The sequence below is a fragment of the Dermacentor andersoni genome, chromosome 6 (genome assembly GCF_023375885.2).
Source record: "Dermacentor andersoni chromosome 6, qqDerAnde1_hic_scaffold, whole genome shotgun sequence".
Lineage (NCBI taxonomy): Eukaryota > Metazoa > Arthropoda > Arachnida > Ixodida > Ixodidae > Dermacentor > Dermacentor andersoni.
In genome coordinates this window covers 63,213,978-63,232,819 of record NC_092819.1, presented here as the reverse complement: position 1 = coordinate 63,232,819, position 18,842 = coordinate 63,213,978, and the positions used below count along the sequence as shown (strand labels likewise).

Sequence of the window (18,842 nt, the reverse complement as noted above, 5' to 3'; positions counted from 1 at the left end):
TAGGGAGAGGGATGTGGGGGCATTAGGTAGATGCCACTTTACTGGCTGCAGACGAATAAATAATGACGCATTCTTACGTTGTTACTGTGCACCCCAGTGAGACAAGCCAACCACTAACTAGAGCGTTTCTGTTTGCATAACATGCAATGGAATAAAAAGGGGCCCCGTCATAGTGTATAGATTATTATGACAGGCCCCCTCACCGTATTGAGCACCTTGTAAATTACCTCCTCCGGTGGTGAGTCAGTGGTAAGAATGTGAAAAAGCAAAATAAAACAGCATCACATTGCTTTGGTTATACAAGCAGCATTATATGCCTAAATGGCTCGCTAATAAGCTCTTTGGTGTGTACTTAGATATAGCGACAAATTATGCGAATATCCTCCTTGGGATAAAATGGGGGCGAGGCACCCAACTTAGCCAAAGTCCCTATACACATTTTACCAGGACAATTAACTGCCTATTTGTGTAGCATTTAATTATACATATTAATGCATTTGACTTATTGAACAATTAACACGAAATTATTTTATTGGAAACCACCATTATTCACATGGTCTCACCCATTATTTATGTGGCATAATGAAGCGATAAAAGCATGTACACTTATTGCAAAATGCCTAACTTAGACATTCTCGGGCGCTAAATTTCCAAAAATGAAATTTTCATGAGCCACAAATTGTAGCCGAAAAAAATCTTCAGCATACGCTCCTCTTAGGTGCAGTAAACCAATATTTACATATTTACTGCACTTCACTCGAAGCCGTCAAAGGCACCGTACTTTGAGGCACTGTCAGAACCTTCTGCCACTTCTGCCGTCAGCATCACCAGCAGAAGTGGCTGAAGGTTTTGACAATGTGAAGGCATAGACAGACTGTGAGACAAAGATAGAATCTTCGGGGCACAGATCGAATCTTGGAGGCAAAGATTGACGGCCTAAATAAACCCACTTCCTACTACCATCGCTAGATTTTAACTTTTTCTTTTAAATGCAGCAAATTTGATCAACCTTGGTGCAGTAATTGCGGAGAAATATGTTTTCTTTGGTATTTCGATAGGGACTGCAGAGCTAAAGCTACTTCTTAAGCTACACTTGACCTGATCAGGTTCTTCTGTGTTGGGCTGCTGAGCACGGGGGCGTGGGATCAAATCCCGGCCATGGCGGCTGCATATCGATGGGGGTGAAATGCGAAAACACCCCTGTACTTAGATTTCACGTTAAAGAACCCCAGGTGGTTGAAATTTTCGGAGTCCTCCACTACGGCGTGCCTCATAATCAGAAAGTGGTTTTGGCACGTTAAACCCCATAACTTAACTGATCAGGTTCTCACTCTGAGGTGTCACCTGTTTAGAGTAATTGACTGATTAAGTACAATAATAATAGGTATGTTTATACTCTCATATCTGCTTTAGTACTGCAGATTGTTTAGATATACAGACTCGTATGTGATTCGGGATGCATATTTGTTGTTGCACTTGTTCTCGCATTTCTAGTGCTCTGACAAAATCTTATTTTTCAGGCAAACCAATCAAAAGTCAGGGGACCGCACAGCAGCATCAGGTTCAAGCGCCCAGAAAGCGTGGTCGCCCCCCTTTGCTTCAAAAAGACCAGCAGTGCATATATTTGACCAGGCATCCCAGTACTGGGCAAGTGACTGCTCCCCTACTCCGTTGCCAATCCCAGCAGTCATCGGACATTTGTAACGACTCTGCAAGTAAGGTGCCCAAGGAGCTACTGCCAATTGATAAAAAAAGGAGGAGGCGCCATTATTGGGTAGCGAGGTCTCATCTTCTACGTGCCACCTCAAGGTATCAGAGGCCAGCAAGACCTGTCATGACCCGTGAAAAAATTGCGTCAGAAGCCGCCAAGTATGTCAGCAAAGAATTTCTGGATGTCTTGCGTGTCGAGCTTCGTCTTCCATCCTTGAAAAGGTATGGCAAAGCTGGCATAAGTAATTTCAGCATTTTTATTTAGTTTGGCCTTAATGGCTACAAGGCATTGTGTAATATGGAAGTGAACAGCAGGACAGCAGAACTACCTGATAACCCTTATGCAGACGACTTCTGTTAATTTGACGAATTGATTGACTTATCCGGGGGGGTCAGATTAAAAAATATGAAAAAAAAAAATGCCAGGACACATTGCTGATTCATTTGGCATTAGTATCTGCTCGATTCTAACATGCCCTTGAATCAAACGCACACCCACTTTCTGTATCTCCAAAGTCGAAGACTAGCATAGAAGGGACAATAAAGCACTTAAACAAAGTAGAAATTAAATGCGCACCCGATTTTTTAGCAAGGAAAATGGGCAAGAGTCTAATATGTGTTCCACCACTGCAGCCAGATTCCAAAAGTCAGCATCGCCGCACATTTTTTTTTCATCTCAACTTCGCCGCAATACATTCATGTTATGCTGTAAAGCTTGTGTTATGCGGTAATGCATACGAATGTCGCGAAGGCAGTTTTGGTTTCGTGTCTGATTGCACCGCGAAGACAATGTTTCGACCAATTTTCTCGAAAAATATACAGGCGCGCATTAGAATTGGGTAAATAACGTGATTAGACATTGGAGAGATTTGGTTATTGCTTGAAGATCTCCCTAGGGCAGGCTGAAAATAAGCATTTTTCGATGGGAGATGGCGTTTGTTTGACGAATTCAATTTCCTCGAGCTCCGCTGAAATAGATGCTGCCACTGAAGGGGTCACTACTGGGGTGATCATAGAGGTCGGATGCATGTGTGCTGACTGGTCAAGTTGAAATTATCCAGTGAAGGCCAATTTTAGGATTAAAATAATAAAAGTTTGGGCTCATAAAAATGCATGGATGCTGGCCGGAACCTTTTGTCAGGATCGAATTAACCAAAAATTGAATTAACCGAAGACGAATTTTCGGAGGTTTACTGTGTGTGTGTGTGTGTGTGTGTGTGTGTGTGTGTGTGTGTGTGTGTGTGTGTGTGTGTGTGTGTGTGTGTGTGTGTGCGTGCGTGCGTGCGTGCGTGCGTGCGTGCGTGCGTGCGTGCGTGCGTGCGTGCGTGCGTGCGTGCGTGCGTGCGTGCGTGCGTGCGTGCGTGCGTGCGTGCGTGCGTGCGTGCGTGCGTGCGTGCGTGCGTGCGTGCGTGCGTGCGTGCGTGCGTGCGTGCGTGCGTGCGTGTGTGTGTGTGTGTGTGTGTGTGTGTGTGTGTGTGTGTGTAGCGCTAAACAACTTCTGATGGTTTCAACATTTCACATTTGCACAAGCCTGCCAAGTAGATGCGTTTTGTTAAGCTTTACTTTTATTGCACTAAACGGCACCCTGCCAGTTTCAGTACTTCAAATGAACAAGCGTGGTGTGCGTAGTACGTGGTTATCAAACTTTGATGTATGGTTTGTAGTGTGGAGTGAACAAACTTTTACAAAGAGGCACACTTGTTTGTTTGCTTTCTGGAAGTAACACTGAGCTTGCTGACGTCTGTGCTGTCTTTGGTGACATTAGTGCTGCTGCCATGACATCCGATTGGGATCAGCCCACCTCTGACCATAAAGAAGACCTCAGGAGCCGGTAAAACCTGCACATGCCCAGCAGTTGAGCTGTAGAGTTCTTGCTTAACAACAAAAATTACAAACATGCTTGGACCACACTCCTAATTACAGTGACAATGTTTGCAACATAATTTGCTATCGAGAGCATCGGAACATAAGAAGTACCTCCTTTCCTTTCCTTTCCTTTAAAATACTTTCCTTTAATATATATGAAATTTGGGAGCTGGCTTGGATCCGAAGATGTGGTTTGGTAGCAACTGCAAGGCACTGCTGACATCAGAAGGGTCAATACCACAATGTAGAAAAATATATTTGCTGATCTAATCAGGACTCTGAAGACAAGCAGGAATGTCTATAATGATGGCGATCATACAGGTGAAGGACATCGCAAACATTCTAGATGTCGCCCGGAACAAGTTCAGCTGCCTGTCTACATTGGCATGCCTTCGACATGTCTACTTTGCGTAGGTAGTGAACTGGGTTGCCGCTGCATGGGATAAAGTTTCGGCCGATGTGATAATGCAAGCATTCCAAAAGTGCGAAATCTCGACTATGTTTCATGCGCTTTTCACAGTAAAATGCTTCTTTTCATTAGGCTTACATTCAGAGAAGGTCCTTTTTTTTTTTTTACTTTCTAAATTTTGGCAGTCGGCCCAGTATCAATCCCAGCCTAAATTCAAATATTTATGGTAGCTGTCAGGCCATTACTTAAATGGGTCTCTTCTGGAAAGATGAGGAAGTCAGTTCACTCATTTTTAAATGACATGTTGCTGCTGCAAATATGAAACACAGACAACATAAATGATGACACTGGTAATAACACTAGTGATCATTTTCATTCCTTTCTGTTTGTTCTTGTAGTGGTAAACATGTTGCTCAGTTAAGTACCAACTGCAGCAAGAACAAGTTCTTCACTCATTTCACTCCATCTTACATCACCCTGTCTACCTGACAGGTGTTCTCAGTATCAATCGCTCATTCAGGCAGGGCTTGAAAACTAGAAAATGCATGCCAGTGAGTGGGTTTAAGCAACAACCAGCAGCACCTCAAAAAATAAAAAAAAAAATGTACGGCAGATTCTGTCAAAATGTAGACATCTGAAATTCCTTGGGAACACTCTGCTTCCTTACCGAAGATATTATTGTGCATTCTCTATTATTCCGCATTTTAATAATTTATTTGAAGCTTGAAAGTTACAAATGAAATGTCCTCAAATTCTCAGGTCACTGCTTTGATAAGAGAAAGAAGTAACTATAAAATGAGGTACATTGTACATGTATGGCAATCTCTAGGTGCCTTCTTTCTTGCACTGTTGTCCCCAGGAATGCATATTGTCTAGAGTGGTTTGAGGGGTTGAGTTTCAGGTTTGCCTGGGCAACTTTCCACACACTGTGTGAGCAGATTGCTGCAGCTTGGCCACCACACCTGAGCTAGGTTCTGGCATTTTATTTCTTGTGCCATAGCTTGAAAGTGTGGCTTGACGAGGACAGAGTAGCACAACGTGTTCATCTCATTGGAGTGAGACCGGCCCTTGAGATTGAATTCAGCAAAGAGGAGCTCATAAAGGCTCAACAGGGCGATGCTCACTGTCAAAACCTGGTTGTCAGTGTCGGCGAAGAGACAGACCCTGAGAGAGCAGTCAGCAGGGCACCTGTAAACCGCTGGCACAATGGTAGGCACAGACTGTAGGGCAGCTGGTACAGCTTCAGATGAGCCAGAGAGCTATGTGCTTGATGCTGACAGAGCTTTGTTGAAATATGTGCCAAGCAAGGGAGACTCTAACGAAAGCTTCGAAACGATCATCCTGTGCCAGCTCGGACGAGTGACACAGCAGCACTACCATGACCCAGATGGCCACAGGGTCATGCCAGAAACATACAAGGCTACCAGAGCCCTGCATTAGTTGTCGGTAACAATTTAACTGTGCAGATGCCTTGAATGTGCTTGTAATGCCATCATCTTCATCATCATCATCAGCCTGGTTACGCCCACTGCAGGGCAAAGGCCTCTCCCATACTTCTCCAACTACCCCGGTAATGTACTAATTGCGGCCATGTTGTCCCTGCAAACTTCTTAATCTCATCCGCCCACATAACTTCCTGCCGCCCCCTGCTACGCTTCCCTTCCCTTGGAATCCAGTCCGCAACCCTTAATAACCATCGGTTATCTTCCCTCCTCATTACGTGTCCTGCCCATGCCCATTTCTTTTTCTTGATTTCAACTAAGATGTCATTAACTCGCGTTAGTTCCCTCACCCAATCTGCTCTTTTCTTATTCCTTAACGTTAGGTGTAATGCTGTCATGTGTGTTTAAATTTTCCTTGCTCCCTTTTTGGCACAGCCCTACTAGTACTACCAAACTTGACAGTAGCGAACCAGGAAAACATTTTTGCTGAAACCATCAAAGATGATTGTCAAAGTAAGCAAGTACCTTATGCAGACCACAGAAATCAAATGGGCACACTAGAATACTGCTAAAGTATGCTGCTGACATCGCTAATGATGTTTGATGATGGCAGGGCAAATTATCATCGACATGTTTTGTACGTGGAATGATATAGTGACTGTGATGACAGCAGCACAACAACAACAATGTGACGATTATGAAGAGGATGTAATAATGATGGCATCATGACCAAGATGGCATGACGACAATGAAATCATGACAGTATGATGACAGCATGACAACAATGGCGTTACAACAGCTGTGCACTTTCCCTTTCTTTTCTGCTCATTCACTTCACTGAGGCCAGATGCTTCTTCAGCCTTTGGCTTGAGATAATCCAAAATGCATGCACTGTGCAAGTCGATCTAAGCAAAGCTGTGGTGAATCAGCAATACGAAGTACAGTGGACCCTTTTTAAACGGAACCTCAAGGGACCAGTGAAATTGGTTATGTTTATCAGGAGTTCTATTTAGTGGGAGACAAAGCTGAATACAATTGCATGAATACAAACTGAACCAGCCATGAGGATGGTGTTGTGTTAACCCTTTGAGGGTCAATGACGTAAATATACGACACCGCAAACAAGTCCAAAAAATGGTCGATGCCACATTCCGGAAGATGAACCAAGAGTGTGCATATACACTCATGAAGGATCCGCAGTCAGGCTAGTTGAAACAATCAAGGTTCTTGGGTATCACATAGACGGAAACAATGCTAACTATAGAACAATACAACATATCTAGAATAAAACAGATGAAGTCATTAGGTTACTAAGGAGAATTACCAATAGACACAGAGGCTTAGGAGAGGACAGCGCTTTGAGGCTAATACACGCCTTTGCTCTCTGTCACTTCACTTATGTGGCTGGATTATTCAAATGGAAGCAGGCAGAACTTAACAAACTTAATTTGATGCTCAGGAAGCTCGTTAAGGTAGCCCTAGGGATACCCAGTAACGCTGCAACTGACAAACTCTCGAGTCTAGGGGTGCACAACACAATGGAAGAAATCGCGGAGGCCCAACCGCTAGCACAACACGAAAGATTGACAAAATCACGAGCTGGCAGGAACATATTACAGGCAATAGGTGCAGAACTGAATACATCAAGGAGCCCAATAGAGGCTGAAGTAGAATTAAGGACTGACGTTAGGAACAAGATCAGAACCAACCCTCTCCCCAGAAACATGCATCCAGAATATAATGTCGAAAGGAGAAAGGCAAGAGCTAAAGCACTTTTGCAAGAAATAGAACAGCAGAACCAATTGGCAGCTATAGTTGATGCAGCCTGGGTGAAAGGTAAAGAAGCATATACGGCCATTGTCTCAAATTATCAAGGGAAGGTGCAAGATGCTATCACTATTTTTACCAAGGACCCCATGGTGGCAGAACAAGTGGCAATTGCTCTAGCCATCAGGAGTAATAAGTGGGCCTGCATTTACAGTGATTCGAAATCCGCTATAAAGTGTTTTGATAAAGGCTACATAGCTGGTGTTGCAGCTAACTTTTTGAAAACATTGGGATTATGAGAACTGAAATTCGATGGTTTCCTGCGCATATGGGAAAAGTGGACGAGACTCGGATAAACCTCAATGAGGTTGCTCATGACTTGGCACGAGGACTTGCTAACCGTGACAGTCACAACCGAGCCGTTCACCATCAAGCCAGGGAATCTAGAGATCATTTAATAACATACAATGACATTACCAAACACTACTATTTAGGACGCAGGCAATTCCCATTGCCACATTCAAAACTGAACAGGGCTCACGCAGTCTCACTGCGCTTATTGCAAACAGGTACATATCCCACACCATACACCATTAATAAAATATATCCAGAGAGGGAGATTAAGATGGACTGCAACGATTGTAATGGCATCATTGGAATCGGACATATGCTGGCGGGGTGCCCCGCGATTCTCGCCAACCTCGTTGAAGAATGGACACAGTGGGAGAAAAGGATTCAAAGCCCATTGTTTCAGGACCAACTAAGGGCCGTCCAGAGGGCCCATGATGTCGCTGAAAGGCTTGGCCTGACAGTGCCAACGTGGGAGCGGCCCGCCTTGACTTAAGAAGTCGAGCCTCCGGACCTCATTCCAATAAGTGTTTTCACACACACACATATATTTACGGCGTCGTCTGTACGTTCAAATAGCGCACCAATTTCCTAACTTTTTCTTTTCTGTCATGTGCTACCACTATGTGGGAATACAGGGGAATTTTTTTTGCGTGCCTTCCTCTCTCGGTTTTGGTTGCATGGTTTGTTTTAGATTTATTTTGCTCCCGCGTGCCTATATACCACCGCACGCGCATTGGCGCGCACGCGGGCGGCGGTTTGGGTTTTGTTCCGCGGGCACTTCTGGCCTCTTTCACTTGCAAAGCTGATGGCTATCTCATTACTAATCGCTCAAAGGGCTACCGCTTATTTGTCGCTTGTTTAGTGCTGACAAGGGTGCGCATAGGAAGGATGCCACGGTACATGAGTTTCCGTTGCTTTCCTTTTTTTTTGGCACTCGCTAAAACTAATTGCCTCTGGTTAGCGATAAGATGAATATTAGCAGTTCATCACACATTTCGCTTTTTTGATGAACACACAACCACACAGTTTTCTTGAGTGTGCGCATCTACGCAGTTTGATTACGCTATGGACGTAAATATTAGTGTAAGAGCAGGAACAGGTGAAAGTTGCGAAATATTGTCGTGTGCGCATTTTCAAAGCCTTAAACTATGTGTATAACAATGCATCAAATTTTTAATTCTTATACGTTTATTTCCTTTTTTATTGTTGTTATTCATGAATGAAGAGTACATATATACCAACGCAAATTATCTTTTTCTCACTTTACGGTCACCCTAGAAAAATTACGGTACAGTTTTTCCTAAATAAGTCCCTAGGAAGAATTGGAATCTGCAATAAAAAAATCAACCCTGGGTGGTCACATACGGCGAAAAAAATCGACCCTCAAAGGGTCAAGAAACAGTTCCGTTTAAGTGATTTTCCTTTATCAAGATCCCACCACTGGACTAGCACATCTCAGTAAGAGATGCACAGCGGACTTGAGCGATAAAGATGCCTCGCAACCATCAGCTCAGGTGGAGGAAAACCATGACACAGCTCCACCGCTAAGCACAGTATCTCAACATTCAGGCACCACAAAGATTTCATGATAGAGCAGGTGCGTCTCAAGAAGCTATAGTACCACAACTCAGTTGTGCGAGGGAGCATGCCGTCGGCAGAAAAACCCCAATGATGAAAACATAAAATATAGCCAAGGAAAGCTGTTCACTTTAACTCCCCATTAACCTCCCAAGTTTTCCTGTATATATCTATCTGATATCTGTGTAGACTTTCAATATATGTTGAGTTCTAACTTATATATCTGTTTGAAGGGTCAAGAAGAAGCAAGCAAGTTGTTCTGGCAATCCATCCACGGCTGAGGGACAAGGTGAATGCAAGCAGGTATCAATCTTCAGGCACGTGTTTGTCTGCATAATTCATTGCTCGCTTGAATAGGATGTAAAAAATGTCCCATCCTTTTCTCTCTGCATTCAGCAACCAACAGGGGCAGCCATGCAGTCAAAGGAGTTGCAACTGCTAGACCACAACAGTATGACAGCATGTGAGGTGAGCATGTGCTCTAAGTGTGCATGTGTAGATTTATTTGATCCATTAGCATGATATGTAGTGTCCAAGCAGCATGGTCAAATGAGGACTCCCAAGCCAAGCTAGGGCCGTTTTTACCACAGCTGAAGTCATTCCCAAGATTATTTGGATTCTACCTTATATAGCATCGTTGTATGATCTTTCTTTCTTTTTTTACTTGTTGTGATTGCAAATTGGGCAAGTCGTTAAGAATTCATGTTGCAGCAGCACGACTTACAACAGGAAGGAACGAAGAGAACATAGCACACATGCTTGCTACCTATGCCTTTCAGCAGCTTATGTATGCCACAACGTCGATCCTGCAACTGGAACTAAAAGTTGCAATCTGATGGCATGGAATATCTAAATTTATGCAGGGTCATCCACCTTCCAAATAAGCCATTTCCTGATTGCATAAAGCAATAGAAAAAGCACTTCTTCTAAAAGCGTTAACTATTTCACAAGTTACCCTTTCCCTGCATTTGTAAGTGATTGTCTCTTCCGAAATGTGCTCACAGTTGTGTGTGTGCAGACCCTCTTAACGATCTGTTATGTTTCCTTATCCTTGTGTTTCACACAGGTTGGTCTGCGGTTGCAGGTGCTTTCTAATTTCAGAAGGCACAAGGATCACTTACAAACTCAGGGAAAGCGTACTGTATTTTTGCGCGTATAACCTGGACCAATAATTTGAAAAATTATACAGCAACGTCAGGGTGCAGGTTATATGCAAATTCTGCCTTGAGGTGTGACTTCACGGCAGTGTGCACGCTGCTGACGTGACGCCACACCTCAAGGCAGAGTTCTCTGCCATCTAAAGCTTTATTTCCTAGGGTACCCCGCTTCCTGTCCTCTCTCTCATGGTCGCCCATTCTCCTTCTTTTTTTCGGGTCGCCATTTTGCATTTTCACTGTGTGAGCAGTTGGCGAATAATGCACTTGGTGCTGACGAACAAGAATTCGGACGCAGGAGTTGCGCTCGATGGCAGTCCTTTACAGCATAACAAAAGACTGTCAGTGCGACTGAAGAGGCAGGGAATAGAGCCACTTGCCAAAGACATGGCATAGAAGAGTCATGCTTCTATGAGGCTGCTGCTTTTGTAATGATTTTAGTGTTGTGTTCAGTTATTTCTGCAAGTTTTGTGCACATTGTATATTTTTTTTTCTTATCAAGATGTCGCAAGTGGAAATGCGAGCCATATGAGGACGCTAGTTATATACGGAAAAGTATGGTAACTTGCAAAATAGCTGAGGCACTTAGAATAATAAAATGTGACAACCCGTGTGCTAGTCACTCTTTTATTACTTTATGGATCGCAAAGCGGCCCATTTAGAATGTATATGATGATGCATAAATTTTGGTTTTGATGCTGTGCCATGAGATTGCAATTATTTAGTGTTTGAAGTAATCTCGCATTACAAACTGTGTATGCACATATGCATGTTTCAGGAGGGATGTATTATGAGCTGCTGTGTTTCATCTAATAAATTTGTTCATTCTTCTTTTTACTGCCATCTTGTGGGGCTATAAGCCTCTTAGGGCAGCAACTGTCCCCCGGATAACTCCAACTACCGTTGCAAGTCTAGCTACCCCATCTTCAACTCTGGCCTTTCGCCAATGTCAGCATCAGTGTCACATTTGTGTGCTGTTGGTGTATTCCCTCTTCCAGGGTACACTTTAACTATAAGAGCAGTTCTGCTACTTTGTGCATAGTCTTCTGTTTGCATGCAAATCTCTGTTCACTATCAGCTTCACCATTGACTGGCTACCCACAAAGCAATGCAAATATATGTCTACCAGAAGCCTCCCCATTAGCTTTTCTTGCTTCCATCAATAGCTCGAGAATGTTGCCAAACACTCCTGCTTTAGCAATCATTTCACTGTCTATAGCTTCTTCCATCCCACAAATACTTTGTGCTGAGTGGCATTGTTAGTTGCACAGCTCTGACTTCATGATCCTGACTCAATCTTCAATCACATAGTATGTAGACTCTCTTTTGATCCACAGCAACTTTTTAAAGTCATTTAGAATAATCAGTAATTGTCTATTGAAAACAGTGACTGACAGATTATGGAACGATTGTTGTCACTTTGCTCCACAAAAGAAATTCAAATAAATTTTTTTAAGTTCTCAAAACCTGTTATAATACCGGGTGCACAGGTATTTGAATATGTAATGATGACTTCATGAACAACTTCAATATTTCAGACAAAAATCAAAATATTAGTTTGAACATTTTAGCACTGTCATTTACCGCTGTTTTCGACCACTGTTTTCTGAGGCTCTGGAATGAAATCAGCTTTGTCTTGAATTATTGTTTGAATAGTGCTTCAACAACTGCTGCATGCTGGGATTGCATGTTGTGTGTAATGTTGGTGAGTGCTTCCACTGTAGGAACTCTTAGCGAGTTTTTAACATTGTGTGGTTGTTTGTCAGTCTCTTTCTCGAAGACACTGCCAACACATAGCAGCGTAGCAAGTTCATATTGGGATAGAAACACCTCAAAGCAAACGAGGATGCTAAACAAGACATGAGTGTCCCATTGTAAAATGCTTCATCAGAGTTGTTTACTCATCCTCACGTCATGTGGGAAAGTTTGCATTGGCCAGAAAAACTATGCGTTAATGACTGTCTTGGGGAGCATGCTCAAAAAACTAAAGAACATAAAGTACGCACATTTGGTTGCACACATTCCTGCATGTGGTTGGGAACTACGACTTCAGTAGACAGGTTCTAAGCAGCAGCAAAAGCTATATGTCTCAGTTAACCTTGGAGGCATTTTTTATCAAAGAATGCCTTTGTCTGTATCTGCGAAGCTTCCATGACTGATGACCAGAGCAGTGAAATAACGACATGCAGCACTCTTGTTCCCGAGTATGCAGGTAACCAGAGTGCCAGTACAATCCATGTTTCATGTTTCAAAGCGGTTGTTTTTCTCATTATCGGCATGCTGGAAAACAAGAGTATCGCATTCCGGGATTCTTCTGCCCCGGCCATCATTTGCTTGTGCTAATCTTTTTACGATGCAAATGTACACATATCGGTGAGTGGCTTGTGAATAAATAGTTGGTAGTAGTATTTGTCCATGCATGTTTTACTGTTTTTCTCTCTTTTATTGTGTCTATCTATTACTTTTCTTTAATTAAACCACATTACTTATATGATTATGTCAAGCATCAAGGACATTACTGTCTTTTCTTGCCACTTTCAGGTTGGAACGTTGGTTATACTTGATTCCAGGTCTCTGGCGGAGCCTTATGTTTTTACCAGCACAACAGATGGTACAACTGCATCAGTGCAAATTTCTTGTAGACCAGTTACAGTGCATTCATCGCAAACTGAAACTGAGATTTCATGCCATGTTTCTGGTCAGAACACCAGTCACTGAATATTGCTTGAGTGCAAGGTATTAAGTTATGCCAAATATCTAGTTCTGCCATTCAGATCACAGCAATTGCATTGAGGTTTTAAAAGTTGTTGGTTTCGAATGAGTGTTTACAAATATGCACCACTGAGCTTCATTTGCTTGCTCTCATTATCTTTGCTGACTGTGTTGGAGCTGCATTCTCAGGGGTGGGCTTGCCCAAAGTAATTTCAGAGCAATTTTTAGAGCAAGTATTGTTCCATTTTCGAGCAATTTGGAGCAGATAAAATTTAATTTTGAAGCTGTTTGGAGGAGGAAAATATAAATTTTTGTGGAATAATTGAATATGGCATATGGCAGTGACTTCGAAAACATGATAAAACACATAGTAGTAGCAGAAGTAGTAGAAGAAAGTAGTAGAAGCGCACTTTGTAGCTATAACGTACTAGAATATGGAAGAGTGGGTCGAGCGGTAAAACTGCATATGCTTTCCTGTAAAGCCAAAAACATTCGTGGAACTACGATCTAACTATATATTCCCGCACCAGCACTTACGATGATAGCAGGAAATGTTCTCAAATTATGCGGTCCAGTATGCGGTATGCGTACTGGACTGGTATGAGTATTATGCGGTATGAGTAGACAAGGTAACATAATTTCTGGATTACCATATGTCACTTGCCGACCCACTGAGCCGCAATCGTCCCTGGGCTGGTATAACGTAAAACTGTTCCAATCTGCTTGTATTCCAAATCCGCCATTCCTGATAGGTCAAAATGGCTCAGGCCTCAGACATATGGGCATAGGAATAGATTGGAGTAGTTTTATGTTATACTGGCCCTGGGGACAGAGACACTTGCCCGCTGAACGCGCTGCAGCACGCGCCTCCCTATTATCTAGTTCACTCGCAGTGCCCTCAGCCTACGTTTCATTTTGAGACCATTTTGCAACCGCTCCGCCTACTCAACCATATTCCAGCACACTCTAAATACAGCAGCTCTGGCCATTCCGACGGCAGCGACAATAGCCAGAAGCGGCTCCGCACGCACCAACCACTTGCCGGAAGCACCAAATTGTCCAGTGTTATAAGCACAAACATTACAAGAAACTGTGCAGTAGGCGCCCTTGCGCAGTCAGCCGAATTTGAACAGCCGCACTCTTTTTTGGTGAACGAATCCACTCATTGCTTGTGGCCAATTGCTGGAGTAGACATGTCGAAGCCGTTCTGGCACAGCTTGGTGCAATTTAAGTCTGTTTTCTCTGTTTGGCGCAGTTTGGTGCAGGAATTTGCGTTTCTACAAAAATAGTGCAGGTGACCCAACCCTGCATTCTATGTCACATCCATCTCGGTGGAATTCATTGATTCGTAAAATAGAATGATGCCGTTACGGGAATCGTTCAGGAAGCAGCATTATGAAATTTCATCTTCATGCCAGCTACATAAACTAAATGTCACTTCAAAGTGCTTGTCCTGGTACAGTTTTGCAAAGCACAGCCATCACTTTCATAAGTGCCATTGAAAAATGCACTGAATAATATGATGTGCAAGCACTGCATATGCCGTATACGTTGTGAATATGATACACTGAAACACATTTCATAAGTATATATGATATGGTGAAACAAAATATGGGGAATAAATGAACACTGAAATATATACAGTTCGATGTCTTCCAATAAAAAGTGAGATTCATTTAAATTTGTGATTTTATGTCAGCCAGGGTATAGCATCATACATTTCACTTGCACAGATGTGACCATCTTCACTTTGCTGAATGCCTTTTGTCCATTTGAAGCATTGCGTATCTCTCTTTCCAGCACCAGAGCCATTTACTGTGAGAAGGAAATAATAATATGCGGTGTATCACCAACAGAACTGCTTACCAGCTATAGGCAATGTCAAAAAACAAAACTTGATGTTTTGGGACCTGCATGAATCACTTGTTCTTCAATGGTGCCTTTGTACCCTTCATCAGATCTGGTTCAAGTCAGAGTTAATATAACTAGCACTACAATACAGTTTCCTTGTTGTCAAAGGGTACCATTGTTGAATAAAGCATCTGTACAATTTCCAAAACTTAGTTTTGTCTTTTCATATTGGTTAGCGACATGTTCTATTGTAGATTATTTTACCTAACCAAGTGGTGTTTTGTCAAACATCTGAATACGACACCAATGTATCTTATGCACTATGAGCACTTCCCTCCACAAGTTCTTTGTTTCTAGTTTTCCGAATCAAGAAACACCCACTGAAATGTTTGCCTCTGTAAGAGTAGAAAGACCCGAAGAGCTCTGGAGACCACTCCTTCCTGAGCCTTTTCTTTTTACCAGACAGTCGCAAGTACTTTCATTTCGCAGGTAATGGGCACAAACTTGCAGCAGATCTGAATGTTTTAAGCTTTCTAGCTATCTGTGACAAGTCTTCCTAACGGATGTCTTGTTACATTATTGCATTATAACCTTCGCAATTTGGAGCATGAATGGACCAGTTGTCAGCAACACTTGCTAGGCATCTGCAGCGATCTGCTTTGGCTTCCTAACGTAGTGGATACAGAAAATGTCGATCTTTTCTCCCCCACAAGGTCCCCCAGCTTATTTTTTGCTCCTGAGCTAAACCAATATATGTACAGACCAGATGTCTAGGCAAAAAAAATGCTGTTTTAGGCGCCTATAATGGGCAATAAGGCTGTCATTTAAAGGGGCCCTGAACCACCTTTGGGCTTGGTGAAATAACATAGTCCGCTGGTAGCATACGCTGCTGTGTATGCTGCAAGTTTTGCTGTTGTATGCAGTGCACGGAGCTTGCAAGCAGATAGCGAAGTCACCTTTCTCTCAAACACTCTTTTCAGCAGAAAGCCCTGTCCTTGCTCTCTTCTGGACGCTTTATTTCATCATTCCTTTAGACAGCTGCTATTGACCGATAGCTGACATCAAGCTTCAGTTGGCTACATGGCGTAGATACCACGACCACCACAGGGTGCCGCCATGAGTCCACAGGCTAAGCGTACTGCAGCTCGCTGAGGACAACCACGTTTCGCTTATGTTAAGCGCATTGTAAGCACCAAAGGCAGAAGTCATGGCGTCTACATTGACATCCAAAATTAAATTTGAACTGCGCACCACGGTGACATTGTGGGCATGCCCCACTGCACCATAGCCTTTGCAGTGCAAGGCATTGAAGATGGAACTGGACCACAGTGGCGGCCGTGTTTGATTGCCAACAACTCCGCTTCTGCTGAACGCATTGAAGTACTTGATGCGGCAAAGTATTTCTGAATTAGCATATTTTCACTTCAAATGCCTTCGATAAAAGTGGTTCAGGGCCCCTTTACAAGCACACATTTGTGCCAAATAGTACTGTCCTTTAGGCCAAGTATAGGCTCAACCAAAATTAACTAACTGTATTAGAGAATAACTTATCTTCTAAGGGACAGGGCCCACTAAACCCACGTATTGCGAGGTTCACTTTATTTGCTCAATAGAACAGAATAAGGCAAGTTGCATAGGTTATAAGTTCTATTTGAAATTTACTGTGGCTATACACCTCAAGAAAAGTTGTGAAAGCAGTGACGCACGAGCACCATCTCAAGATTTTTGTGGTTCACGCTATGTGTTTCTTCTCCAAGTGTTGCTTTGTATGCAGAAAAGGAATTCTAAACATCCATCAAAGTTAGGGGCACAAATTTGTATGCCAGAACATTCAATGTCCTCTCGAATTCCAGAATCCTTGCTAGTCAAAATATTTGGCAATTCTTTCAACACTGTAAACCTGGGACTTTTGTGTGAGACAGGTTGATGTTCCAAACTAACTCTGTCAGTAAAGTCGTGGTTAACAGCTCAAGAACGCCAGAGGGGACAGTAGACAGAACGGAGTACTGTTGCTAACAGCACAGCTTGCAACTACCCAAGTGACCGATTCGCAAACCAGAAAACTTGAATTTGCCCCAGCATATCACTAAAATGCTTTCTTGCTTTCTCTAAGACCTAAGTTCACGGCTGAGCCGAAGCTTTCTACACCAGACCTACTGGCTACCGTCGGGCAGGTCTCCCAGCCTGCTTCCGAGCAAGAGTAGTTCATATGAGACAGTGTCGACGTCCTGAGCGTGGTCAGTCAACTGCTTCAAAACTCCCGGTAAAATGTGTTGCTTCATTTATAAAAGAACATTCCTTGCGTGTGCTCCCAGAGAAAAAAGAGGGCAGTTTTGCAGTAATGTCAGGTCAGTTGTATCTGAATAAGGCACAACTGACAGTATTTTTCTTTTTTTGACTCGCAACACGGTTTCTTTGAAGAAGATAGAAAGCCAGGCCAAGGGCATTTATTGTAGGTTATACCTGGAATCTGTTCTAAAAAGTGTGTCCAGCTCAAAGAATGATTTTCTTGCAGTTGCCTTCAGTGTGAAAACCCACAAATTTTACATGCCTTTTAGGCTTACCATTTCAGAAAATGGAACCTGGCAAGAATGTGTCGCTGTTTTCTTGCAGAAGAACTTTAATTATTTGAAAGTGAACGATCCGTTTTTTGTAAAAACTCTGGTACATTAGAACAATTTGTCAGCTCACAATGTAACAAAACCCTGTTTGCCTTTTCAATTGACATCAAGGACCTTAATTATTCTTTACCACTTGATTTACTACAATGCATTGATGAATGTATTGATGAATTCGGTCCTTCAAATTTCCAGACTCAGTCTGGCATCACTGTCAGTGGCTTTTTAGAATTATTTAGCATTTATCTACAGCAGGCATACATCCTTTGGGATGAAAAACCTCACCTTCAAAAAGGAGGCATTTACATTGGATCGTGCATTGCTCCCATTATCAGTGATTAGTTTTTAGCAAAACTTGAGATCTGCTTCGGATGTATTCATTAACACTAGCATCTTAGCTGTTTTTAGACACATTGACAACATTTTAAAGCGAAAGCTTTACTACGCCAGCCAGCGAGCCATTTCGGCTCGTCGCGCCGTATGCCGTAAGCCGTATGCTGTACGCCGTATGCTGTGGCCGACGAACGACCTTGAGCCGCCGTTGCCTAGCAACGCCGCAGCCGTGTTCCAACAGATGTGCTCCGCTGGAGTGGAGGGAGAGGAGGTGTCGCCTCACGGGGATATATATATATATATATATGTATATGCGCTTCGCCTCAGTGTATTTAGTCGTTATGGAGAACGCTCAAGAGACGCAACGACAGAACGAAGTGAGGAAGAGACAACGCGCTCAAGAGACGCCAGAAGAACACGCCGCACGACTCTAGAAGCGTCGTAACGAAGATTCAGCTAGAAGAAGCTGTGCCACGTCCCAGAGTGACTCTTCAACTGCAGAAGAAACCGCTTTGAGTTCTCGAGAGCGTCAGAATGAGACGTTGCGTAGACGACGTGCTGAGGAAACGGAGGAAGAATGTGCTAGAAGACTCGAGACCACAAGCGTAGCCATGCAGCTCTTGCTTTTGCAATTCAACTAGGAGCTAAACCACAGGCAATTATTTTTCTTGACAGTGATGCCAGTTCATACAAGTCTGATGCTTTTAATGTTCTGGACACAGTACATAAATGTTTTAAGCCACTAGAATTGACCCACAAATTTTCCATGAGAGGTGTAAGATTTCTTGACGTTAAGTTATTTTTACATCAAAGCTATTCTTGCTGGATGTACTACCCATATTGCAATAAGCCACTTCTCCCACTTAACTATGTGCACTCTAAACTTTTAAAACATGGCATTGTTAGCTTACGCTGTATACTTTCCATATAAATATACTGCGAACACAGTATGATCGACAGCTTCCGTGAGCAACTTAAAAGGTTAACTACAACAGGTTACCGAACCCTTGTACAAGCCTTGGTTGCCGAAGGCCCGCTGCACAGTTTTTTG

General features: G+C 43.0%; 1 protein-coding gene across 9 annotated transcripts in view; it reads left to right on the top strand.

Annotated features, from left to right (window-relative positions):
* Positions 1-18,842, top strand: part of LOC126522747 (uncharacterized) — a 61,504-nt gene that overhangs the window by 12,338 nt on the left and 30,324 nt on the right. For 6 of the 9 annotated variants that reach the window (XM_055066551.2, XM_072288758.1, XM_055066550.2 and 3 more), the window contains exons 7-11: positions 1,521-1,932; positions 9,357-9,426; positions 9,520-9,591; positions 12,819-12,888; positions 14,790-17,103. In XM_055066551.2, coding sequence (XP_054922526.1) covers positions 1,521-1,932; positions 9,357-9,426; positions 9,520-9,591; positions 12,819-12,888; positions 14,790-14,821 — 656 coding nt within the window. In that variant the 3' untranslated portion in view covers positions 14,822-17,103. Of the gene's footprint in view, positions 1-1,520; positions 1,933-9,356; positions 9,441-9,519; positions 9,592-12,818; positions 12,889-14,789; positions 17,104-18,842 lie in introns of those variants that run through there. The other 3 variants (XM_055066554.2, XM_055066552.2, XM_055066553.2) reach the window with 3 other exon arrangements.